This window comes from Oncorhynchus kisutch, linkage group LG2 (genome assembly GCF_002021735.2).
Source record: "Oncorhynchus kisutch isolate 150728-3 linkage group LG2, Okis_V2, whole genome shotgun sequence".
In the NCBI taxonomy this organism is placed as follows: Eukaryota; Metazoa; Chordata; class Actinopteri; order Salmoniformes; family Salmonidae; genus Oncorhynchus; species Oncorhynchus kisutch.
In genome coordinates, this window is record NC_034175.2 from 78,768,300 (window position 1) to 78,792,745 (window position 24,446).

At 40.7% G+C, this 24,446-nt stretch overlaps 1 protein-coding gene across 2 annotated transcripts in view; it reads left to right on the forward strand.

Moving 5' to 3' along the window:
- The window catches only part of LOC109883170 (partitioning defective 3 homolog B), a 206,207-nt gene that overhangs the window by 61,413 nt on the left and 120,348 nt on the right, over positions 1-24,446 (forward strand). For both annotated transcript variants that reach the window (XM_031801834.1, XM_031801839.1), the window contains exon 4: positions 1-6. This exon is cut by the window's left edge and continues 381 nt beyond it. In XM_031801834.1, the coding sequence (XP_031657694.1) occupies positions 1-6 (6 nt within the window). The remainder of the gene's footprint in view (positions 7-24,446) is intronic.

Consider the following 24,446-nt stretch of genomic DNA (forward strand, 5'->3'; position numbering starts at 1 on the left):
ACCTGGGTAAGACATATAATACTCTGGTTCATAATTCTCCCATCTCGTAAAGTCCTCAAATTCAACTGTGCATCTGGAAGCCAGTTCCACTGCTATTTATTCTACGTATCCCCCTGGTGTATACCCCTGGTATACAGTATATCTTTCTCCGTATCCCCCTAGTATACAGTATATCTTTCTCCATATCCCCCCGGCATATACCCCTGGTATACAGTATATCTTTCTCCATATCCCCCTGGCATATACCCCTGGTATACAGTATATCTTTCTCCGTATCCCCCTGGTATATACCCCTGGTATTCAGAACATCTTTCTCCCATCCCACATAGTACATCTCTCTCAACATCACTCTCTGCTGGTGTTTTTGCAGTGTTTTAATGGGCTTCCAGTTGGGAAACTCTGTCTAACATAGTTTAGCTAAATACTGTACAAAGAGATGGTGTCTCCCTAAATACAAAGAGATGTGGGAGGCTGTTGGCAGCAGCAGGAGAGGGGGAACAACGGTGTGTCCCATCTCTTTGTACAGCATTTAGCTAAACCATGTTCGGCAGAGTTTCCCAACTGGCAGCTCATTAAAACACTGTAAAAAAACATCAGCCAATCAGCTCAAAGAGATTTTCATATACAGGTACAGATACAGATACAGATACATATACAGGTACATATACAGGTACAGGCACAGATACAGATACAGGTACATATACAGGTACAGATACAGATACAGGTACAGATACATATACAGGTACATATACAGGTACATATACAGGTACAGATACAGGTACATATACAGGTACATATACAGGTACAGATACAGGTACATATACAGGTACATATACAGGTACAGATACAGGTTACATATACAGGTACATATACAGGTACAGATACATATACAGGTACATATACAGATACATATACAGGTACATATACAGTACAGATTACAGGTACAGATACAGGTACATATACAGGTACAGATACATATACAGGTACATATACAGATACATATACAGGTACATATACAGGTACATATACAGGTACATATACAGGTACAGATACAGGTACAGGTACATATACAGGTACATATACAGGTACAGATACATATACAGGTACATATACAGGTACAGATACAGGTACAGGTACATATACAGGTACATATACAGGTACAGATACATATACAGGTACATATACAGATACATATACAGATACATATACAGGTACATATACAGGTACATATACAGGTACATATACAGGTACATATACAGGTACAGATACAGGTACAGGTACATATACAGGTACATATACAGGTACAGATACATATACAGGTACATATACAGGTACAGATACAGGTACAGGTACATATACAGGTACATATACAGGTACAGATACATATACAGGTACATATACAGGTACAGATACAGGTACAGGTACATATACAGGTACATATACAGGTACAGATACATATACAGATACATATACAGATACATATACAGATACATATACAGATACATATACAGATACATATACAGGTACATATACAGATACATATACAGGTACATATACAGGTACAGATACATATACAGATACATATACAGGTACATATACAGGTACATATACAGGTGCATACACAGGTACATATACAGGTACAGATACAGGTACATAAACAGGTACATATACAGGTACATATATATATACAGGCACATATACATATACAGGTACATATACAGGTACATATACAGTTACATATACAGGTACATATACAGGTACATATACAGGTACATGTACATATACATATACATATACAGGTACATATACAGGTACATATGCATACACAGGTACATATACAGGTACATATACAGGTACAGATACAGATACATATACAGGTACATATACACATACAGGCACATATACATATACAGGTACATATACATGTACATATACAGGTACATATACAGGTACAGGTACATATACATATACAGATACACATACGGGTACATATACAGGTACATATACATATACAGGTACATATACAGATACATATACATATACAGGTACATATACAGGTACATATACATATACAGGTACATATACAGGTACAGATACATATACAGGTACAGGTACAGGTACAGATACATATACAGGTACATATACAGGTACATATACATATACAGGTACATATACAGGTACAGATACAGATACATATACAGGTACAGGTACAGATACATATACAGGTACATATACAGGTACAGGTACAGATACAGATAGAAGCAAGGTTTAAAGTATTCCCACACGTTATGAAGAAGGATATGTGGTCATATACATAATACAGTATAGTAATGATCAGCTAGTTTAGTTAAAGACAGTATAGTAATGATCAGGTAGATTAGTTAAAGACAGTATAGTAATGATCAGGTAGGTTAGTTAAAGACAGTATAGTAATGATCAGCTAGGTTAGTTAGACAGTATAGTAATGATCAGCTAGGTTAGTTAAAGACAGTATAGTAATGATCAGGTAGGTTAGTTAAAGACAGTATAGTAATGATCAGGTAGGTTAGTTAAAGACAGTATAGTAATGATCAGTTAAGTTAGTTAGACAGTATAGTAATGATCAGTTAAGTTAGTTAGACAGTATAGTAATGATCAGCTAGGTTAGTTAGACAGTATAGTAATGATCAGCTAGGTTAGTTAAAGACAGTATAGTAATGATCAGCTAGGTTAGTTAGACAGTATAGTAATGATCAGCTAGGTTAGTTAATGATCAGCAAGGTTAGTTAGACAGTATAGTAATCAGCTAGGTTAGTTAAAGACAGTATAGTAATGATCAGCTAGGTTAGTTAGACAGTATAGTAATGATCAGCTAGGTTAGTTAATGATCAGCAAGGTTAGTTAGACAGTATAGTAATCAGGTAGGTTAGTTAAAGACAGTATAGTAATGATCAGCTAGGTTAGTTAAAGACAGTATAGTAATGATCAGCTAGGTTAGTTAACGACAGTATAGTAATGATCAGGTAGGTTAGTTAAAGACAGTATAGTAATGATCAGCTAGGTTAGTTAACGACAGTATAGTAATGATCAGCTGGGTTAGTTAGACATTATAGTAATGATCAGCTAGGTTAGTTAGACAGTATAGTAATGATCGGCTAGGTTAGTTAAAGACAGTATAGTAATGATCAGCTGGGTTAGTTAGACATTATAGTAATGATCAGCTAGGTTAGTTAATGATCAGCTAGGTTAGTTAGACAGTATAGTAATGATCAGCTAGGTTAGTTAAATACAGTATAGTAATGATCAGCTAGGTTAGTTAGACAGTATAGTAATGATCAGCTAGGTTAGTTAATGATCAGCTAGGTTAGTTAAATACAGTATAGTAGTGATCAGCTAGGTTAGTTAGACAGTATAGTAATGATCAGGTAGGCTAGTTAATGATCAGCTAGGTTAGTTAGACAGTGTAGTAATGATCAGGTAGGTTAGTTAGACAGTATAGTAATGATCAGCTAGGGTAGTTAGACAGTATAGTAATGATCAGCTAGGTTAGTTAGACAGTATAGTAATGATCAGCTAGGTTAGTTAATGATCAGCAAGGTTAGTTAGACAGTATAGTAGTGATCAGCTAGGTTAGTTAAAGACAGTATAGTAATGATCAGCTAGGTTAGTTAGACGGTATAGTAATGATTAGCTAGGTTAGTTAACGACAGTATAGTAATGATCAGCTGGGTTAGTTAGACATTATAGTAATGATCAGCTAGGTTAGTTAATGATCAGCTAGGTTAGATAGACAGTATAGTAATGATCAGCTAGGTTAGTTAAATACAGTATAGTAGTGATCAGCTAGGTTAGTTAGACAGTATAGTAATGATCAGGTAGGCTAGTTAATGATCAGCTAGGTTAGTTAGACAGTATAGTAATGATCAGGTAGGTTAGTTAGACAGTATAGTAATGATCAGCTAGGGTAGTTAGACAGTATAGTAATGATCAGCTAGGTTAGTTAGACAGTATAGTAATGATCAGATAGGTTAGTTAAAGACAGTATAGTAATGATCAGCTGGGTTAGTTAGACATTATAGTAATGATCAGCTAGGTTAGTTAATGATCAGCTAGGTTAGTTAGACATTATAGTAATGATCAGCTAGGTTAGTTAAAGACAGTATAGTAATGATCAGCTAGGTTAGTTAGACAGTATAGTAATGATCAGCTAGGTTAGTTAAAGACATTATAGTATAGTGATCAGCTAGGCTAGTTAGACAGTATAGTAATGATCAGGTAGGCTAGTTAATGATCAGCTAGGTTAGTTAATGATCAGCTAGGTTAGTTAAAGACATTATAGTATAGTGATCAGCTAGGTTAGTTAGACAGTATAGTAATGATCAGGTAGGTTAGTTAGACAGTATAGTAATGATCAGCTAGGTTAGTTAATGAGCAGCTAGGTTAGTTAGACAGTATAGTAATGATCAGCTAGGTTAGTTAGACAGTATAGTAATGATCAGCTAGGTTAGTTAATGATCAGCTAGGTAAGTTAAAGACATTATAGGATAGTGATCAGCTAGGTTAGTTAGACAGTATAGTAATGATCAGGTAGGCTAGTTAATGATCAGCTAGGTTAGTTAATGATCAGCTAGGTTAGTTAAAGACATTATAGTATAGTGATCAGCTAGGTTAGTTTGACAGTATAGTAATGATCAGGTAGGCTAGTTAATGATCAGCTAGGTTAGTTAGACAGTATAGTAATGATCAGGTAGGTTAGTTAGACAGTATAGTAATGATCGGCTAGGTTAGTTAATGAGCAGCTAGGTTAGTTAGACAGTATAGTAATGATCAGCTAGGTTAGTTAATGATCAGCTAGGTTAGTTAGACAGTATAGTAATGATCAGCTAGGTTAGTTAGACAGTATAGTAATGATCAGGTAGGCTAGTTAATGATCAGCTAGGTTAGTTAGACAGTATAGTAGTGAACAGGTAGGGTAGTTAAAGACAGTATATTAATCAGCTAGGTTAGTTAAAGACAGTATAGTAATGATCAGCTAGGTTAGTTAGACAGTATAGTAATGATCAGCTAGGTTAGTTAATGATCAGCTAGGTTAGTTAAAGACATTATAGTATAGTGATCAGCTAGGTTAGTTAGACAGTATAGTAATGATCAGCTAGGTTAGTTAATGAGCAGCTAGGTTAGTTAGACAGTATAGTAATGATCAGCTAGGTTAGTTAGACAGTATAGTAATGATCAGGTAGGCTAGTTAATGATCAGCTAGGTTAGTTAGACAGTATAGTAGTGATCAGGTAGGGTAGTTAAAGACAGTATAGTAATCAGCTAGGTTAGTTAAAGACAGTATATTAATGATCAGCTAGGTTAGTTAGACAGTATAATAATGATCAGCTAGGTTAGTTAATGATCAGCCAGGTTAGTTAAAGACAGTATAGTAGTGATCAGGTAGGTTAGCTAGACAGTATGGTAATGATCAGCTAGGTTAGTTAATGATCAGCTAGGTTAGTTAGACAGTATAGTAATGATCACCTAGGTTAGTTAGACAGTATAGTAATGATCAGGTAGGCTAGTTAATGATCAGCTAGGTTAGTTAAACAGTATAGTAATGATCAGCTAGGTTAGTTAGACAGTATAGTAGTGATCAGGTATGTTAGTTATAGTAATGGTCAGCTAGATTAGTTAAAGACAGTATAGTAATCAGCTAGGTTAGTTAGACAGTATAGTAATACGCTTGGTTAGTTAAAGACAGTATAGTAATCAGCTAGGTTAGTTAACATCAGTATAGTAATCCGCTAGGTTAGTTAAAGACAGTATAGTAATGATCAGCTAGGTTAGTTAGACAGTATAGTAATGATCAGCTAGGTTAGTTAGACAGTATAGTAATGATCAGCTAGGTTAGTTAATGATCAGCTAGGTTAGTTAACGACAGTATAGTACTGATTAGCTAGGTTAGTTAGACAGTATAGTAATGATCAGCTAGGTTAGTTAAAGACAGTATAGTAATGATCAGCTAGGTTAGTTAGACAGTATAGTAATGATCAGCTAGGTTAGTTAGACAGTATAGTAATGCTCAGCTAGGTTAGTTAATGATCAGCTAGGTCAGTTAAAGACAGTATAGTAATGATCAGCTAGGTTAGTTAGACATTATAGTAATGATCAGCTAGGTTAGTTAATGATCAGCTAGGTTAGTTAAAGACATTATAGTAATGATCAGCTAGGTTAGTTAGACAGTATAGTAATCAGCTAGGTTAGTTAAAGACAGTATAGTAATCAGCTAGGTTAGTTAAAGACAGTATAGTAATGATCAGCTAGGTTAGTTAGACATTATAGTAATGATCAGCTAGGTTAGTTAATGATCAGCTAGGTTAGTTAAAGACAGTATAGTAATGATCAGCTAGGTTAGTTAGACAGTATAGTAATCAGCTAGGTTAGTTAAAGATAGTATAGTAATCAGCTAGGTTAGTTAATGATCAGCTAGGTTAGTTAAAGACAGTATAGTAATCAGCTAGGTTAGTTAGACAGTATAGTAATCAGCTAGGTTAGTTAATGATCAGCTAGGTTAGTTAACGACAGTATAGTAATCAGCTAGGTTAGTTAACGACAGTATAGTAATCAGCTAGTTTAGTTAAAGACAGTATAGTAATCAGCTAGTTTAGTTAAAGACAGTATAGTAATCAGCTAGTTTAGTTAACGACAGTATAGTAATCAGCTAGGTTAGTTAAAGACAGTATAGTAATCAGCTAGGTTAGTTAATGATCAGCTAGGTTAGTTAACGACAGTATAGTAATCAGCTAGTTTAGTTAAAGACAGTATAGTAATCAGCTAGTTTAGTTAAAGACAGTATAGTAATCAGCTAGTTTAGTTAAAGACAGTATAGTAATCAGCTAGTTTAGTTAAAGACAGTATAGTAATCAGCTAGTTTAGTTAAAGACAGTATAGTAATCAGCTAGTTTAGTTAAAGACAGTATAGTAATCAGCTAGGTTAGTTAATGATCAGCTAGGTTAGTTAGACAGTATAGTAATCAGCTAGTTTAGTTAAAGACAGTATAGTAATCAGCTAGTTTAGTTAAAGACAGTATAGTAATCAGCTAGTTTAGTTAAAGACAGTATAGTAATCAGCTAGTTTAGTTAAAGACAGTATAGTAATCAGCTAGGTTAGTTAATGATCAGCTAGGTTAGTTAGACAGTATAGTAATCAGCTAGTTTAGTTAAAGACAGTATAGTAATCAGCTAGTTTAGTTAAAGACAGTATAGTAATCAGCTAGTTTAGTTAAAGACAGTATAGTAATCAGCTAGTTTAGTTAAAGACATTATAGTAATCAGCTAGTTTAGTTAAAGACAGTATAGTAATCAGCTAGTTTAGTTAAAGACAGTATAGTAATCAGCTAGTTTAGTTAAAGACAGTATAGTAATCAGCTAGTTTAGTTAAAGACAGTATAGTAATCAGCTAGTTTAGTTAAAGACAGTATAGTAATCAGCTAGTTTAGTTAACGACAGTATAGTAATCAGCTAGTTTAGTTAACGACAGTATAGTAATCAGCTAGTTTAGTTAAAGACAGTATAGTAATCAGCTAGGTTAGTTAGACAGTATAGTAATCAGCTATGTTAGTTAATGATCAGCTAGGTTAGTTAACGACAGTATAGTAATCAGCTAGGTTAGTTAACGACAGTATAGTAATCAGCTAGGTTAGTTAACGACAGTATAGTAATCAGCTAGTTTAGTTAAAGACAGTATAGTAATCAGCTAGTTTAGTTAAAGACAGTATAGTAATCAGCTAGGTTAGTTAATGATCAGCTAGGTTAGTTAGACAGTATAGTAATCAGCTAGTTTAGTTAAAGACAGTATAGTAATCAGCTAGTTTAGTTAAAGACAGTATAGTAATCAGCTAGTTTAGTTAAAGACATTATAGTAATCAGCTAGTTTAGTTAAAGACAGTATAGTAATCAGCTAGTTTAGTTAAAGACAGTATAGTAATCAGCTAGTTTAGTTAAAGACAGTATAGTAATCAGCTAGTTTAGTTAAAGACAGTATAGTAATCAGCTAGTTTAGTTAAAGACAGTATAGTAATCAGCTAGTTTAGTTAACGACAGTATAGTAATCAGCTAGTTTAGTTAACGACAGTATAGTAATCAGCTAGTTTAGTTAAAGACAGTATAGTAATCAGCTAGGTTAGTTAGACAGTATAGTAATCAGCTATGTTAGTTAATGATCAGCTAGGTTAGTTAACGACAGTATAGTAATCAGCTAGGTTAGTTAACGACAGTATAGTAATCAGCTAGGTTAGTTAACGACAGTATAGTAATCAGCTAGTTTAGTTAAAGACAGTATAGTAATCAGCTAGTTTAGTTAAAGACAGTATAGTAATCAGCTAGTTTAGTTAAAGACAGTATAGGAATCAGCTAGTTTAGTTAAAGACAGTATAGTAATCAGCTAGGTTAGTTAACGACAGTATAGTAATCAGCTAGTTTAGTTAACGACAGTATAGTAATCAGCTAGTTTAGTTAAAGACAGTATAGTAATCAGCTAGTTTAGTTAAAGACAGTATAGTAATCAGCTAGGTTAGTTAATGATCAGCTAGGTTAGTTAAAGACAGTATAGTAATCAGCTAGTTTAGTTAAAGACAGTATAGTAATCTGCTAGTTTAGTTAAAGACAGTATAGTAATGATCAGCTAGGTTAGTTAGACATTATAGTAATGATCAGCTAGGTTAGTTAATGATCAGCTAGGTTAGTTAAAGACAGTATAGTAATGATCAGCTAGGTTAGTTAGACAGTATAGTAATCAGCTAGGTTAGTTAAAGACAGTATAGTAATCAGCTAGGTTAGTTAAAGACAGTATAGTAATCAGCTAGGTTAGTTAGACAGTATAGTAATCAGCTAGGTTAGTTAATGATCAGCTAGGTTAGTTAACGACAGTATAGTAATCAGCTTGGTTAGTTAACGACAGTATGGTAATCAGCTAGTTTAGTTAAAGACAGTATAGTAATCAGCTAGTTTAGTTAAAGACAGTATAGTAATCAGCTAGTTTAGTTAACGACAGTATAGTAATCAGCTAGGTTAGTTAAAGACAGTATAGTAATCAGCTAGGTTAGTTAATGATCAGCTAGGTTAGTTAACGACAGTATAGTAATCAGCTAGTTTAGTTAAAGACAGTATAGTAATCAGCTAGTTTAGTTAAAGACAGTATAGTAATCAGCTAGTTTAGTTAAAGACAGTATAGTAATCAGCTAGTTTAGTTAAAGACAGTATAGTAATCAGCTAGTTTAGTTAAAGACAGTATAGTAATCAGCTAGTTTAGTTAAAGACAGTATAGTAATCAGCTAGGTTAGTTAATGATCAGCTAGGTTAGTTAGACAGTATAGTAATCAGCTAGTTTAGTTAAAGACAGTATAGTAATCAGCTAGTTTAGTTAAAGACAGTATAGTAATCAGCTAGTTTAGTTAAAGACAGTATAGTAATCAGCTAGTTTAGTTAAAGACAGTATAGTAATCAGCTAGGTTAGTTAATGATCAGCTAGGTTAGTTAGACAGTATAGTAATCAGCTAGTTTAGTTAAAGACAGTATAGTAATCAGCTAGTTTAGTTAAAGACAGTATAGTAATCAGCTAGTTTAGTTAAAGACAGTATAGTAATCAGCTAGTTTAGTTAAAGACAGTATAGTAATCAGCTAGTTTAGTTAAAGACAGTATAGTAATCAGCTAGGTTAGTTAATGATCAGCTAGGTTAGTTAGACAGTATAGTAATCAGCTAGTTTAGTTAAAGACAGTATAGTAATCAGCTAGTTTAGTTAAAGACAGTATAGTAATCAGCTAGTTTAGTTAAAGACATTATAGTAATCAGCTAGTTTAGTTAAAGACAGTATAGTAATCAGCTAGTTTAGTTAAAGACAGTATAGTAATCAGCTAGTTTAGTTAAAGACAGTATAGTAATCAGCTAGTTTAGTTAAAGACAGTATAGTAATCAGCTAGTTTAGTTAACGACAGTATAGTAATCAGCTAGTTAGTTAACGACAGTATAGTAATCAGCTAGTTTAGTTAAAGACAGTATAGTAATCAGCTAGGTTAGTTAGACAGTATAGTAATCAGCTATGTTAGTTAATGATCAGCTAGGTTAGTTAACGACAGTATAGTAATCAGCTAGGTTAGTTAACGACAGTATAGTAATCAGCTAGGTTAGTTAACGACAGTATAGTAATCAGCTAGTTTAGTTAAAGACAGTATAGTAATCAGCTAGTTTAGTTAAAGACAGTATAGTAATCAGCTAGTTTAGTTAAAGACAGTATAGGAATCAGCTAGTTTAGTTAAAGACAGTATAGTAATCAGCTAGGTTAGTTAACGACAGTATAGTAATCAGCTAGTTTAGTTAACGACAGTATAGTAATCAGCTAGTTTAGTTAAAGACAGTATAGTAATCAGCTAGTTTAGTTAAAGACAGTATAGTAATAGGCTAGGTTAGTTTATGATCAGCTAGGTTAGTTAAAGACAGTATAGTAATCAGCTAGTTTAGTTAAAGACAGTATAGTAATCAGCTAGTTTAGTTAAAGACAGTATAGTAATCAGCTAGTTAGTTAAAGACAGTATAGTAATCAGCTAGGTTAGTTAATGATCAGCTAGGTTAGTTAAAGACAGTATAGTAATCAGCTAGTTTAGTTAAAGACAGTATAGTAATCAGCTAGTTTAGTTAAAGACAGTATAGTAATCAGCTAGTTAGTTAACGACAGTATAGTAATCAGCTAGTTTAGTAAAGACAGTATAGTAATCAGCTAGTTTAGTTAAAGACAGTATAGTAATCAGCTAGTTTAGTTAAAGACAGTATAGTAATCAGCTAGGTTAGTTAAAGACAGTATAGTAATCAGCTAGTTTAGTTAAAGACAGTATAGTAATCAGCTAGGTTAGTTAAAGACAGTATAGTAATCAGCTAGGTTAGTTAAAGACAGTATAGTAATCAAGCTAGGTTGTTAAAGACAGTATAGTAATCAGCTAGTTTAGTTAAAGACAGTATAGTAATCAGCTAGGTTAGTTAAAGACAGTATAGTAATCAGCTAGGTTAGTTAATGATCAGCTAGGTTAGTTAAAGACAGTATAGTAATCAGCTAGGTTAGTTAATGATCAGCTAGGTTAGTTAATGATCAGCTAGGTTAGTTAATGATCAGCTAGGTTAGTTAATGATCAGCTAGGTTAGTTAATGATCAGCTAGGTAGTTAATGATCAGCTAGGTCAGTTAATGATCAGCTAGGTTAGTTAATGATCAGCTAGGTTAGTTAATGATCAGCTAGGTTAGTTAATGATCAGCTAGGTTAGTTAATGATCAGTTAGGTTAGTTAATGATCAGCTAGGTTAGTTAATGATCAGCTAGGTTAGTTTGTTAATGCAGAGGTTTTAGGCCACTACATATAAAAGGTTGAACTAGACGTACCAAGCGTACAGTATGTATATACAGTCTGAAATCTCCCCACCAAATGCACCTCTATGCGTGATAGTCAACCACTATACTCATTCTCCTCCTCTCTTTAAATACTTTAGAAGAGGGATGATAGATAGAGAGGGGTTTTACAGTGAAGCGGTAGGGAGAGACGGGAGGAGAGGAGGAGGTTAGATGTGTGTGCTCTGCCTGCTGGGCTGTTGGCTGGAGGGGAGAGAAAGGAGAGAATCAGTGGGAAATAAAATTGAAATGTTGGCGCCGGGCGGAAAGTCATTTTCTTTATGGGTTTGATGTGTCTCATCGCTCTCAAATACACATCATTAAAACTGAACACTGCAGCACATTTCCACATATTACCTGAGGATGACCCTATTAACTCTCTTCTATCGACTCCCTCCCTCCCTCCATCAGAAAGAGAGAGAGAGGGATGAGACGAGAGGGAGGGAGAGGGATATACAAGAGAGGGGGAGGGAAGAGAGGGAGGGAGGGGGAGAGAGGGAGAGAGGGAGGGGGAGAGGGATATACGAGAGGGAGGGAGAGAGGGAGGGGGAGGGGGAGAGGGATATACGAGAGGGAGGGAGAGAGGGAGGGGGAGGGATATACAAGAGAGAGGGAGGGAGATAGGGAGAGGGGATAGAGGGAGGGGAGGGATAGAGGGATATACGAGAGGGAGGGAGAGAGGGAGGGGGAGGGATATACAGAGAGAGGGAGGAGAGAGGGAGGGGGAGGGATATACAAGAGAGAGGGAGGGAGAGAGGGAGGGGAGGGATATGCAAGAGAGAGAGAGGGAGGGAGGGTATAATTTTTCACTGAATGCAGCAGATTGACACTTCATTGGGTTCCCAGCAGCATAGACTGACACAGAGCTAGATGGCTGTCCTCACCTCCCCTATCATTGGGTTCCCAGCAGCATAGACTGACACAGAGCTAGATGACTGTCCTCACCTCCCCTATCATTGGGTTCCCAGCAGCATAGACTGACACAGAGCTAGATGGCTGTCCTCACCTCCCCTATCATTGGGTTCCCAGCAGCATAGACTGACACAGAGCTAGATGGCTGTCCTCACCTCCCCTATCATTGGGTTCCCAGCAGCATAGACTGACACAGAGCTAGATGGCTGTCCTCACCTCCCCTATCATTGGGTTCCCAGCAGCATAGACTGACACAGAGCTAGATGACTGTCCTCACCTCCCCTATCATTGGGTTCCCAGCAGCATAGACTGACACAGAGCTAGATGGCTGTCCTCACCTCCCCTATCATTGGGTTCCCAGCAGCATAGACTGACACAGAGCTAGATGACTGTCCTCACCTCCCCTATCATTGGGTTCCCAGCAGCATAGACTGACACAGAGCTAGATGGCTGTCCTCACCTCCCCTATCATTGGGTTCCCAGCAGCATAGACTGACACAGAGCTAGATGACTGTCCTCACCTCCCCTATCATTGGGTTCCCAGCAGCATAGACTGACACAGAGCCTAGATGACTGTCCTCACCTCCCCTATCATTGGGTTCCCAGCAGCATAGACTGACACAGAGCTAGATGATTGTCCTCAACTCCACTATCTTCTGCCTGTCTCTCCCCTCTACAACCATGGAGCTAGAATGATGTAGTTGAGAGATATGAACAATGGTCCATCCTGTCTGGAACTTGGGGGGATTGGTGATGGTCTTTGTTTTGCTCCTGAAATATCCTATATTATCAGGTTAGTGATCTGTTATGGTTCTGGAAATATCCTATGAGTTCCAACCCAACTTTGTTATTTAGGTACTTTATCATGTTTATCTTTACTTTTACTGTACACAAAGTTCATAATATTATCTTAACTTCTGGACATCAGATTGACAGTTACTAACATTGATTTTGACTTGAAATATGACTCCAACCCCTGAGATATTCCACTGTTCATGCCGGACCCTATTCCTATGTTCCATCTGGCTACTTAAAACGCTGTAGGCGTCAACGCGGGAGACGAGGTGAAGTCCTAGTGACATTGAGGCGAAGAGAAAACGGAACAGGTTCTCCCCTCCGTTCTATTGGCCAAATGTCCAGTCACTGGAGAATAAGATGCATGTGCTTCGTTCAAGAGTCTCCTACCAGAGGGACTTGGAAAAGCGGCAATATGATGTGTCTGACTGAAAACGTGGCTATATGATGTGGTCCTGACTGAAACGTGGCTATATGATGTGTCTGACTGAAACGTGGCTATATGATATGTCTGACTGAAACGTGGCTATATGATGTGTCTGACTGAAACGTGGCTATATGATGTGTCTGACTGAAACGTGGCTATATGATGTGTCTGACTGAAACGTGGCTATATGATGTGTCTGACTGAAACGTGGCTATATGATAGTGTCTGACCTGAAACGTGGCTATATGATGTGTCTGACTGAAACGTGGCTATATGATGTGTCTAACTGAAACGTGCTATATGATGTGTCTGACTGAAACGTGGCTATATGATATGTACTGACTGAAACGTGGCTATATGATGTGTCTGACTGAAACGTGGCTATATGATGTGTCTAACTGAAACGTGGCTATATGATATGTCTGACTGAAACGTGGCTATATGATGTGTCTGACCTGAAACGTGGCTATATGATATGTCTAACTGAAACGTGGCTATATGATATGTCTGACTGAAAACGTGGCTATATGATGTGTCTGACTGAAACGTGGCTATATGATGTGTCTGACTGAAACGTGGCTATATGATGTGTCTAACTGAAACGTGGCTATATGATGTGTCTGACTGAAACGTGGCTATATGATGTGTCTGACTGAAACGTGGCTATATGATGTGTCTGACTGAAACGTGGTTATATGATATGTCTGACTGAAACGTGGCTATATGATATGTCTAACTGAAAACGTGGCTATATGATATGTCTGACTGAAACGTGGCTATATGATGTGTCTGACTGAAACGTGGCTATATGATGTGTCTGACTGAAACGTGGCTTATATGATATGTCTGACTGAAAACGTGGCTATATGATGTGTCCTGACTGAAACGTGCTATATGATGTGTCTGACTGAAACGTGGCTATATGATGTGTCTGACTGAAACGTGGCTATATTGATGTTGTCTGCTGAAACGTGGCTATATGAGTGTCTAACTGAACGTGGCTATATGATGGGTCTGACTGAAAACGTGGCTATATGATATGTCTGACTGAAACGTGGCTATATGATGTGTCTGACTGAAACGTGGCTATATGATGTGTCTAACTGAAACGTGGCTATATGATATGTCTGACTGAAACGTGGCTATATGATGTGTCTGACGGAAACGTGGCTATATGATATGTCTAACTGAAACGTTGGCTATATGATATGTCTGACTGAAACGTGGCTATATGATGTGTCGACTGAAACGTGGCTATATGATGTGTCTGACTGAAACGTGGCTATATGATGTGTCTTAACTGAAACGTGGCTATATGATGTGTCTGACTGAAACGTGGCTATATGATGTGTCTGACTGAAACGTGGCTATATGATGTGTCTGACTGAAACGTGGTTATATGATATGTCTGACTGAAACGTGGCTATATGATATGTCTAACTGAAACGTGGCTATATGATATGTCTGACTGAAACGTGGCTATATGATGTGTCTGACTGAAACGTGGCTATATGATATGTCTGACTGAAACGTGGCTATATGATATGTCTGACTGAACGTGGCTATATGATGTGTCTGACTGAAACGTGGTTATATGATATGTCTGACTGAAACGTGGCTATATGATATGTCTAACTGAAACGTGGCTATATGATATGTCTGACTGAAACGTGGCTATATGATGTGTCTGACTGAAACGTGGCTATATGATATGTCTGACTGAAACGTGGCTATATGATGTGTCCTGACTGAAACGTGGCTATATGATATGTCTGACTGAAACGTGGCTATATGATATGTCTGACTGAAACGTGGCTATATGATGTGTCTGACTGAAACGTGGCTATATGATGTGTTCTGACTGAAACGTGGCTATATGAATGTGTCTGACTGAAACGTGGCTATATGATGTGTCTGACTGAAACGTGGCTATATGATGTGTCTAACTGAAACGTGGCTATATGATGTGTCTGACTGAAACGTGGCTATATGATATGTCTGACTGAAACGTGGCTATATGATGTGTCTGACTGAAACGTGGCTATATGATGTGTCTAACTGAAACGTGGCTATATGATATGTCTGACTGAAACGTGGCTATATGATGTGTCTGACTGAAACGTGGCTATATGATATGTCTAACTGAAACGTGGCTATATGATATGTCTGACTGAAACGTGGCTATATGATGTGTCTGACTGAAACGTGGCTATATGATGTGTCTGACTGAAACGTGGCTATATGATGTGTCTAACTGAAACGTGGCTATATGATGTGTCTGACTGAAACGTGGCTATATGATGTGTCTGACTGAAACGTGGCTATATGATGTGTCTGACTGAAACGTGGTTATATGATATGTCTGACTGAAACGTGGCTATATGATATGTCTAACTGAAACGTGGCTATATGATATGTCTGACTGAAACGTGGCTATATGATGTGTCTGACTGAAACGTGGCTATATGATGTGTCTGACTGAAACGTGGCTATATGATATGTCTGACTGAAACGTGGCTATATGATGTGTCTGACTGAAACGTGGCTATATGATGTGTCTGACTGAAACGTGGCTATATGATGTGTCTGACTGAAACGTGGCTATATGATGTGTCTGACTGAAACGTGGCTATATGATGTGTCTAACTGAAACGTGGCTATATGATGTGTCCTGACTGAAACGTGGCTATATGATATGTCTGACTGAAACGTGGCTATATGATGTGTCTGACTGAAACGTGGCTATATGATGTGTCTAACTGAAACGTGGCTATATGATATGTCTTGACTGAAACGTGGCTATATGATGTGTCTGACTGAAACGTGGCTATATGATATGTCTAACTGAAACGTGGCTATATGATATGTCTGACTGAAACGTGGCTATATGATGTGTCTGACTGAAACGTGGCTATATGATGTGTCTGACTGAAACGTGGCTATATGATGTGTCTAACTGAAACGTGGCTATATGATGTGTCTGACTGAAACGTGGCTATATGATGTGTCTGACTGAAACGTGGCTATATGATGTGTCTGACTGAAACGTGGTTATATGATATGTCTGACTGAAACGTGGCTATATGATATGTCTAACTGAAACGTGGCTATATGATATGTCTGACTGAAACGTGGCTATATGATGTGTCTGACTGAAACGTGGCTATATGATATGTCTGACTGAAACGTGGCTATATGATATGTCTGACTGAAACGTGGCTATATGAATGTGTCTGACTGAAACGTGGTTATATGATATGTCTGACTGAAACGTGGCTATATGATATTCTAACTGAAACGTGGCTATATGATATGTCTGACTGAAACGTGGCTATATGATGTGTCTGACTGAAACGTGGCTATATGATATGTCTGACTGAAACGTGGCTATATGATGTGTCTGACTGAAACGTGGCTATATGATATGTCTGACTGAAACGTGGCTATATGATATGTCTGACTGAAACGTGGCTATATGATATGTCTGACTGAAACGCGGCTATATGATATGTCTGACTGAAACGTGGCTATATGATGTGTCTGACTGAAACGTGGCTATATGATATGTCTGACTGAAACGTGGCTATATGATGTGTCTGACTGAAACGTGGCTATATGATGTGTCTGACTGAAACGTGGCTATATGATGTGTCTGACTGAAACGTGGTTATATGATGTGTCTGACTGAAACGTGGCTATATGATGTGTCTGACTGAAACGTGGCTATATGATGTGTCTGACTGAAACGTGGCTATATGATGTGTCTGACTGAAACGTGGCTATATGATGTGTCTGACTGAAACGTGGCTATATGATGTGTCTGACTGAAACGTGGCTATATGATGTGTCTGACTGAAACGTGGCTATATGATGTGTCTGACTGAAACGTGGCTATATGATGTGTCTAACTGAAACGTGGCTATATGATGTGTCTGACTGAAACGTGGCTATATGATGTGTCTGACTGAAACGTGGCTATATGATATGTCTGACTGAAACGTGGCTATATGATGTGTCTGACTGAAACGTGGCTATATGATGTGTCTGACTGAAACGTGGCTATATGATGTGTCTGACTGAAACGTGGCTATATGATGTGGTCTAACTGAAACGTGGCTATATGATGTGTCTGACTGAAACGTGGCTATATGATATGTCTGACTGAAACGTGGCTATATGATGTGTCTGACTGAAACGTGGCTATATGATATGTCTGACTGAAACGTGTCTATATGATGTGTCTGACTGAAACGTGGCTATATGATATGTCTGACTGAAACGTGGCTATATGATGTGTCTGACTGAAACGCGGCTATATGATATGTCTGACTGAAACGCGGCTGGATGATGACACTACGTACGTAGTACTCTGTGGATTCTCCATGCAGCGGCAGGATCGACGGCTTCGGGGAAAACTAAAGGAGGTGATGTGTTATTTCATTAAACAACAACTGGTGTGCTGCTTCCGGTGTGAAGGAAATCTCCAGCTTTCGATCACCTGATATAAAATACTTCTGGGTAAGCTGCAGACCCATTTATCTACCAAGAGAGTTCCCATCTGTAATTATCAGCGCTGTCTACAAGTCAACACCATTCTGGAACTCAACAAACTGTATGGAGCCATAAACAAACAAGAAACCTCTCACCCAGAGGCAGCGTTTCTGTTGGATGGGGAGACTTAAACACGGGGAGACTTAAAACCGTCCTACCTCACCTCTACCAACACGTCTCCTGCCCCACTAAGAGTGATACATCTCGAGACCACCTTTTATTCTACCCACAGAAACGCATACGAATCCCTCCCACGTCCTCCCTTTGGTACATCTGACCGGGACTCCGTTCTCCTGCTTTCTGTTTACAAACAAAAGCTCAAACAGGAAGTGTTCCGATGAAGCTAAGGAAGTGGTCAAGACTGTTTTGCTAGTACAGACTAGGATATGTTCCAAGGATAGACGACATCGTCCCCACAGTGACTATTAAAACGTGTTCCTGACCAAAGACCCGTAATTACAGACAACATCGCTCTGGGCATTAGGTCATTACCACTTACAATGAACGGAGACGTGGACAAGATATCGGCCTCCGACGAGACGTCAAACATGCAAAAGAAAAGGTGGGAATCCTGTTACATGACTGCTCGTTGTATCTGTAACGGATTACAAAGAAAACCCCCCAGACATTAGTGACACAGGACTTCCAAATGAGCTAAATAGCTTTTATTCTTTTCCCACCTCTCCCACACCTCTCCCTCACCTCTCCCACACCTCTCCCACACCTCTCCCACACCTCTCCCTCACCTCTCCCACACCTCTCCCTCACCTCTCCCACACCTCTCCCACACCTCTCCCTCACCTCTCCCACACCTCTCCCTCACCTCTCCCACACCTCTCCCCCCACCTCTCCCACACCTCTCCCTCACCTCTCCCACACCTCTCCCACACCTCTCCACACCTCTCCCACACCTCTCCCCCACCTCTCCCACACCTCTCCCACACCTCTCCCTCACCTCTCCCACACCTCTCCCCCACCTCTCCCTCACCTCTCCCACACCTCTCCCACACCTCTCCCACACCTCTCCCTCACCTCTCCCACACCTCTCCCCCACCTCTCCCACACCTCTCCCCCACCTCTCCCACACCTCTCCCTCACCTCTCCCACATCTCTCCCTCACCTCTCCCCCACCTCTCCCACACCTCTCCCACACCTCTCCCTCACCTCTCCCACACCTCTCCCTCACCTCTCCCACACCTCTCCCACACCTCTCCCACATCTCTCCCCCACCTCTCCCACACCTCTCCCACACCTCTCCCACACCTCTCCCTCACCTCTCCCCCACCTCTCCCACACCTCTCCCACACCTCTCCCACACCTCTCCCACACCTCTCCCACACTAACTTGACAAAATTCAAACTTCCAATGCTTTTCTTTCATTATTAATTTTGGCGGACTGTTCATTGTTGGCATTTCCTGCCTAAGTTTGCTAGCTTTGCCAAAGAAGTAACCATTAAAATAATTGGCAACATCAAATGGTTTTGTAATGAATAAGCCATCTGATATGATGAAAGATGGAGTTGTCTTTCTGCCTCAAAGTATTCCAAAGTTTACATTGCATACACTATCAAGCCTTTCACATGATTTAGATACTGACTGATACTGCTAGCACTGTCTGTCACGTCTGTCACATGTGCTCAGTGTGAACCTGCTTTCATCTGTGAAGAGCAAAGGGCGCCAGTGGCAAATTTGCCAATCTTGGTGTTCTCTGGCAAATGCCAAACATCTTGCACGGTGTTGGGCGTTAAGCACAACCCCCACCTGTGGACGTCGGCCCCTCATACCACCCTCATGGAGTCTGTTTTCTGACCGTTTGAGCAGACACATGCACATTTGTGGCCGAGGTTGTTTTGCAGGGCTCTGGCAGTGCTCCTCCTGCTCCTCCTTGCACAAAGGCGGGGGTAGCGGTCCTGCTGCTGGGTTGTTGCCCTCCTACGGCCTCCTCCACATCTCCTGACGTACTGGCCTGTCTCCTGGTAGTGCCTCCATGCTCTGGACACTACGCTGACAGACACAGCAAACCTTCTTGCCACAGCTCGCATTGATGTGCCAACCTGGATGAGCTGCACTACCTGAGCCACTTGTGTGGGTTGTAGACTCCGTCTCATGCTACCACTAGATTGAAAGCATCGCCAGCATTCAAAAGTGACCAAAACATCAGCCAGGAATCATAGGAACTGAGAAGTGGTCTGTGGTCCCCACCTGCAGAACCACTCCTTTATTGGGGGTGTCTTGCTAATTGCCTATAATTTCCACCTGTTGTGTATTCCATTTGCACAACAGCATGTGAAATTTATTGTCAATCAGTGTTGCTTCCTAAGTGGACAGTTTGATTTCACAGAAGTGTGATTGACTTGGAGTTACATTGTGTTGTTTAAGTGTTCCCTTTATTTTTTTGAGCAGTGTACATAGCATACCAAATGTTACATATCAGCATATTTACACACTGTATCTTAGTGAGTCTCAGAAATGGCTAATATATGAATGTTATCTGATGTTAGCAAGTTATTGATTTCGTGTGTGTGTGTGTGTGTGTGTGTGTGTGTGTGTGTGTGTGTGTGTGCTGCAGGGTTGAAGCTATGAGCCCATAGGCTTGGCTCTCTCATCCCATCCAGTGTTCTGGGAGGGAGGGTGAACAATGAGTCATAGTGGATTTAAGCAATGTCTCCACGCGCTCTGACAGCTTTCATGGCTGGGATATGTTCTTTCCTCTTCTGGTGCACAGCTTCAGGATAGTCCACGCTGAGGTAAAAACACGTTCCTCTCAAGTTTTTCTCTTGTTCCAGAACGGAACCTTGTCCATGTTGGGTTTTCCACCTCAACCTTCCTGTGGTCCATTTTCAGTTTCAGATCATTTCCCTCACTTTGTCCTCAGACTCTGTCCAGGTCTCATGTGGAGATTCTGTATTCATTCCATCCACAACCATGTTACTCCGCCTTGATTGTGCCTCGAGATTTATCCGTCATTGTTATCATGGATTCACTCACGGAACTGATGTCCTCTCTCAATGATACATATTGTTGCCATCTTGTCGTTCTCCTGTTTCACCTCATGGAGCTGACCCCGGGGGGAACTGCAAACTGTTCTTCAGGTCCTGGTTCTCGTTGGGCAGGTGTTTTATTTGTTGACTCCACCAGTATTTTGGACAAAACACTTGAAGCTATTTACTTGCTGTTGTAACAACTGCTTGTACAACCATTGTTTATTTTTAAAGAGCCTTCACCTGTGGTTGAGAGACACCACTGTCCTCAACGGTACGACCACCGGCTTTGGTCTTTGTCATGGTAGCTAGAAAGGTAGGTTATGCCGTTATTATTAAATCCGTGGTCCCAGCCACAATGGCTAACCGTGTCCCGGGCTGTGTTCAACCTTCAATAAAATCCCAGCAGCTAGTTAGTTCCTCAGACACGGACTTGGTCGGCAGGATCACTGGACAGAGAGTAGCTGTCCGTGCAACTGATGCCAAGTAGGTTGCGAGATCCAAACTCAAATGTTAGCTAGCTAAGAAACCTTCCAAAACAACAAACCGAGCTCTCTCTCTCATTCCACATTCAACAGATGAGCTTCCCTGAGACGGTTTCTGAGAGTTAGTTCAGAAATTCTTCGATTGTGCAAACCCAGTTTCATCAGCTGGTCTCAGACGACCCCACAGGAGAAGAAGCAGGATAAGGAGTAGTTTTTACAATGTTCCCTTTGAGTTCAGTTTGTGAAAGTCGGTTTTTACATTTTCCTTCCAGCTTGGTTTGAATTTTCAAATACCAAAATCTGATAAAACAAGACACTAAATAAAGAAGTTGGTGCTTTAGGCTGCTCCTTCCTTCTCTGTCTGCGGATGTAGTTTTCCAAGATCTTAGATTAAAAAGTAAACCATGAGTAAACACAGCAGTAGGAGGCTGATCCTAGCTCCTCCATCCTCTTTGCTCATCCAGTAGGAGGCTGATCCTAGCTCCTCCCTCCTCTTTGCTCATCCAGTAGGAGGCTGATCCTAGCTCCTCCCTCCTCTTTGCTCATCCAGTAGGAGGCTGATCCTAGCTCCTCCCTCCTCTTTGCTCATCCAGTAGGAGGCTGATCCTTGCTCCTCCCTCCTCTTTGCTCATCCAGTAGGAGGCTGATCCTAGCTCCTCCCTCCTCTTTGCTCATCCAGTAGGAGGCTGATCCTAGCTCCTCCCTCCTCTTTGCTCATCCAGTAGGAGGCTGATCCTAGCTCCTCCCTCCTCTTTGCTCATCCAGTAGGAGGCTGATCCTAGCTCCTCCCTCCTCTTTGCTCATCCAGTAGGAGGCTGATCCTAGCTCCTCCCTCCTCTTTGCTCATCCAGTAGGAGGCTGATCCTAGCTCCTCCCTCCTCTTTGCTCATCCAGTAGGAGGCTGATCCTTGCTCCTCCCTCCTCTTTGCTCATCCAGTAGGAGGCTGATCCTAGTTCCTCCCTCCTCTTTGCTCATCCAGTAGGAGGCTGATCCTATCTCCTCCCTCCTCTTTGCTCATCCAGTAGGAGGCTGATCCTTGCTCCTCCCTCCTCTTTGCTCATCCAGTAGGAGGCTGATCCTAGCTCCTCCCTCCTCTTTGCTCATCCAGTAGGAGGCTGATCCTAGCTCCTCCCTCCTCTTTGCTCATCCAGTAGGAGGCTGATCCTAGCACCTCCCTCCTCTTTGCTCATCCAGTAGGAGGCTGATCCTAGCTCCTCCCTCCTCTTTGCTCATCCAGTAGGAGGCTGATCCTAGCTCCTCCCTCCGCTTTGCTCATCCAGTAGGAGGCTGATCCTAGCTCCTCCCTCCTCTTTGCTCATCCAGTAGGAGGCTGATCCTTGCTCCTCCCTCCTCTTTGCTCATCCAGTAGGAGGCTGCTCCTCCTTCCTCTTGGTTTCTAGAGAAACTAGACAGCAAGGGGACCTGGTTGGTTTCTGGAGAAACTAGACAGTAAGGGGACCTGGTTGGTTTCTGGAGAAACTAGACAGTAAGGGGAACTGGTTGGATTCTGGAGAAACTAGACAGTAAGGGGAACTGGTTGGTTTCTAGAGAAACTAGACAGCAAGGGGAACTGGTTGGTTTCTGGAGAAACTAGACAGCAAGGGGACCTGGTTGGTTCCTGGAGAAACTAGACAGTAAGGGGAACTGGTAGGTTTCTGGAGAAACTAGACAGTAAGGGGAACTAGTTGGATTCTGGAGAAACTAGACTGTAAGGGGACCTGGTTGGTTTCTGGAGAAACTAGACAGTAAGGGAACCTGGTTGGTTTCTGGAGAAACTAGACAGCATGGGAACCTGGTTGGTTTCTGGAGAAACTAGACAGTAAGGGAACCTGGTTGGTTTCTGGAGAAACTAGACAGCATGGGAACCTGGTTGGTTTCTAGAGAAACTAGAAAGCAAGGGGAACGGTTCAGACATGTTATCAGTGTGTCCCCCGAGAGTAGGTCTCAGCAAGGCAGTTCCAGTCCTAGCAGTGGCTTCTCTAAGGTTCACAAACCTCGCAGTTGACCTTGTGTCTGTAATTACCCCTCCCCTCTCAGTTGGCCTTGTGTCTGTAAATACCACTCCTCTCAGTTGGCCTTGTGTCCGTAAATACCACTCCTCTCAGTTGGCCTTGTGTCTGTAATTACCCCCCCCCCCCCCTCTCTGTTGGCCTTGTGTCTGTAATTATCACTCCTCTCAGTCGGCCTTGTGTCTGCAAATACCCCTCCCCCTCTCAGTTGGCCGTGTGTCTGTAATTACCCCCCCCCCCCTCTCTGTTGGCATTGTGTCTGTAATTATCACTCCTCTCAGTTGGCCTTGTGTCTGTAAATACCATCCCTCCCAGTTGGCCTTGTGTCTGTAATTACCCCCTCCCAGTTGGTCTCGTGTCTGTAATTACCCCCCCCCCCCCCTCCCAGTTGGCTTTGTGTCTGCAAATACCCCTCCCCCCTCCCAGTTGGCCTCGTGTCTGTAATTACCACTCCTCCCTCCCAGTTGGCTTTGTGTCTGTAATTACCCCCCACCCCCTCTCAGTTGGCATTGTGTCTGTAAATACCCCTCCCCCCTCCCAGTTGGCCTCGTGTCTGTAATTACCACTCATTTAAACATAACCTGAGCAGGACTTCCCTGATTACTCTCCTGCCTGGTCTGATCCCCCTCTCCTCTCCTCTCCTCTCCTCTCCTCTCCTCTCCTCTCCTCTCCTCTCCTCTCCTCTCCTCTCCTCTCCTCTCCTCTCCTCTCCTCTCCTCTCCTCTCCTCTCCTCTCCTCTCCTCTCCTCTTCTCCCTGCATGGTCTGATCCTTCTCTCCTCTCTTCCCTGCCTGGTCTGATCCCTCTCTCCTCTCCTCTCCTCTCCTCCCTGCCTGGTCTGATCCCTCTCTCCTCTCCTCCCTGCCTGGTCTGATCCCTCTCTCATCTCCAC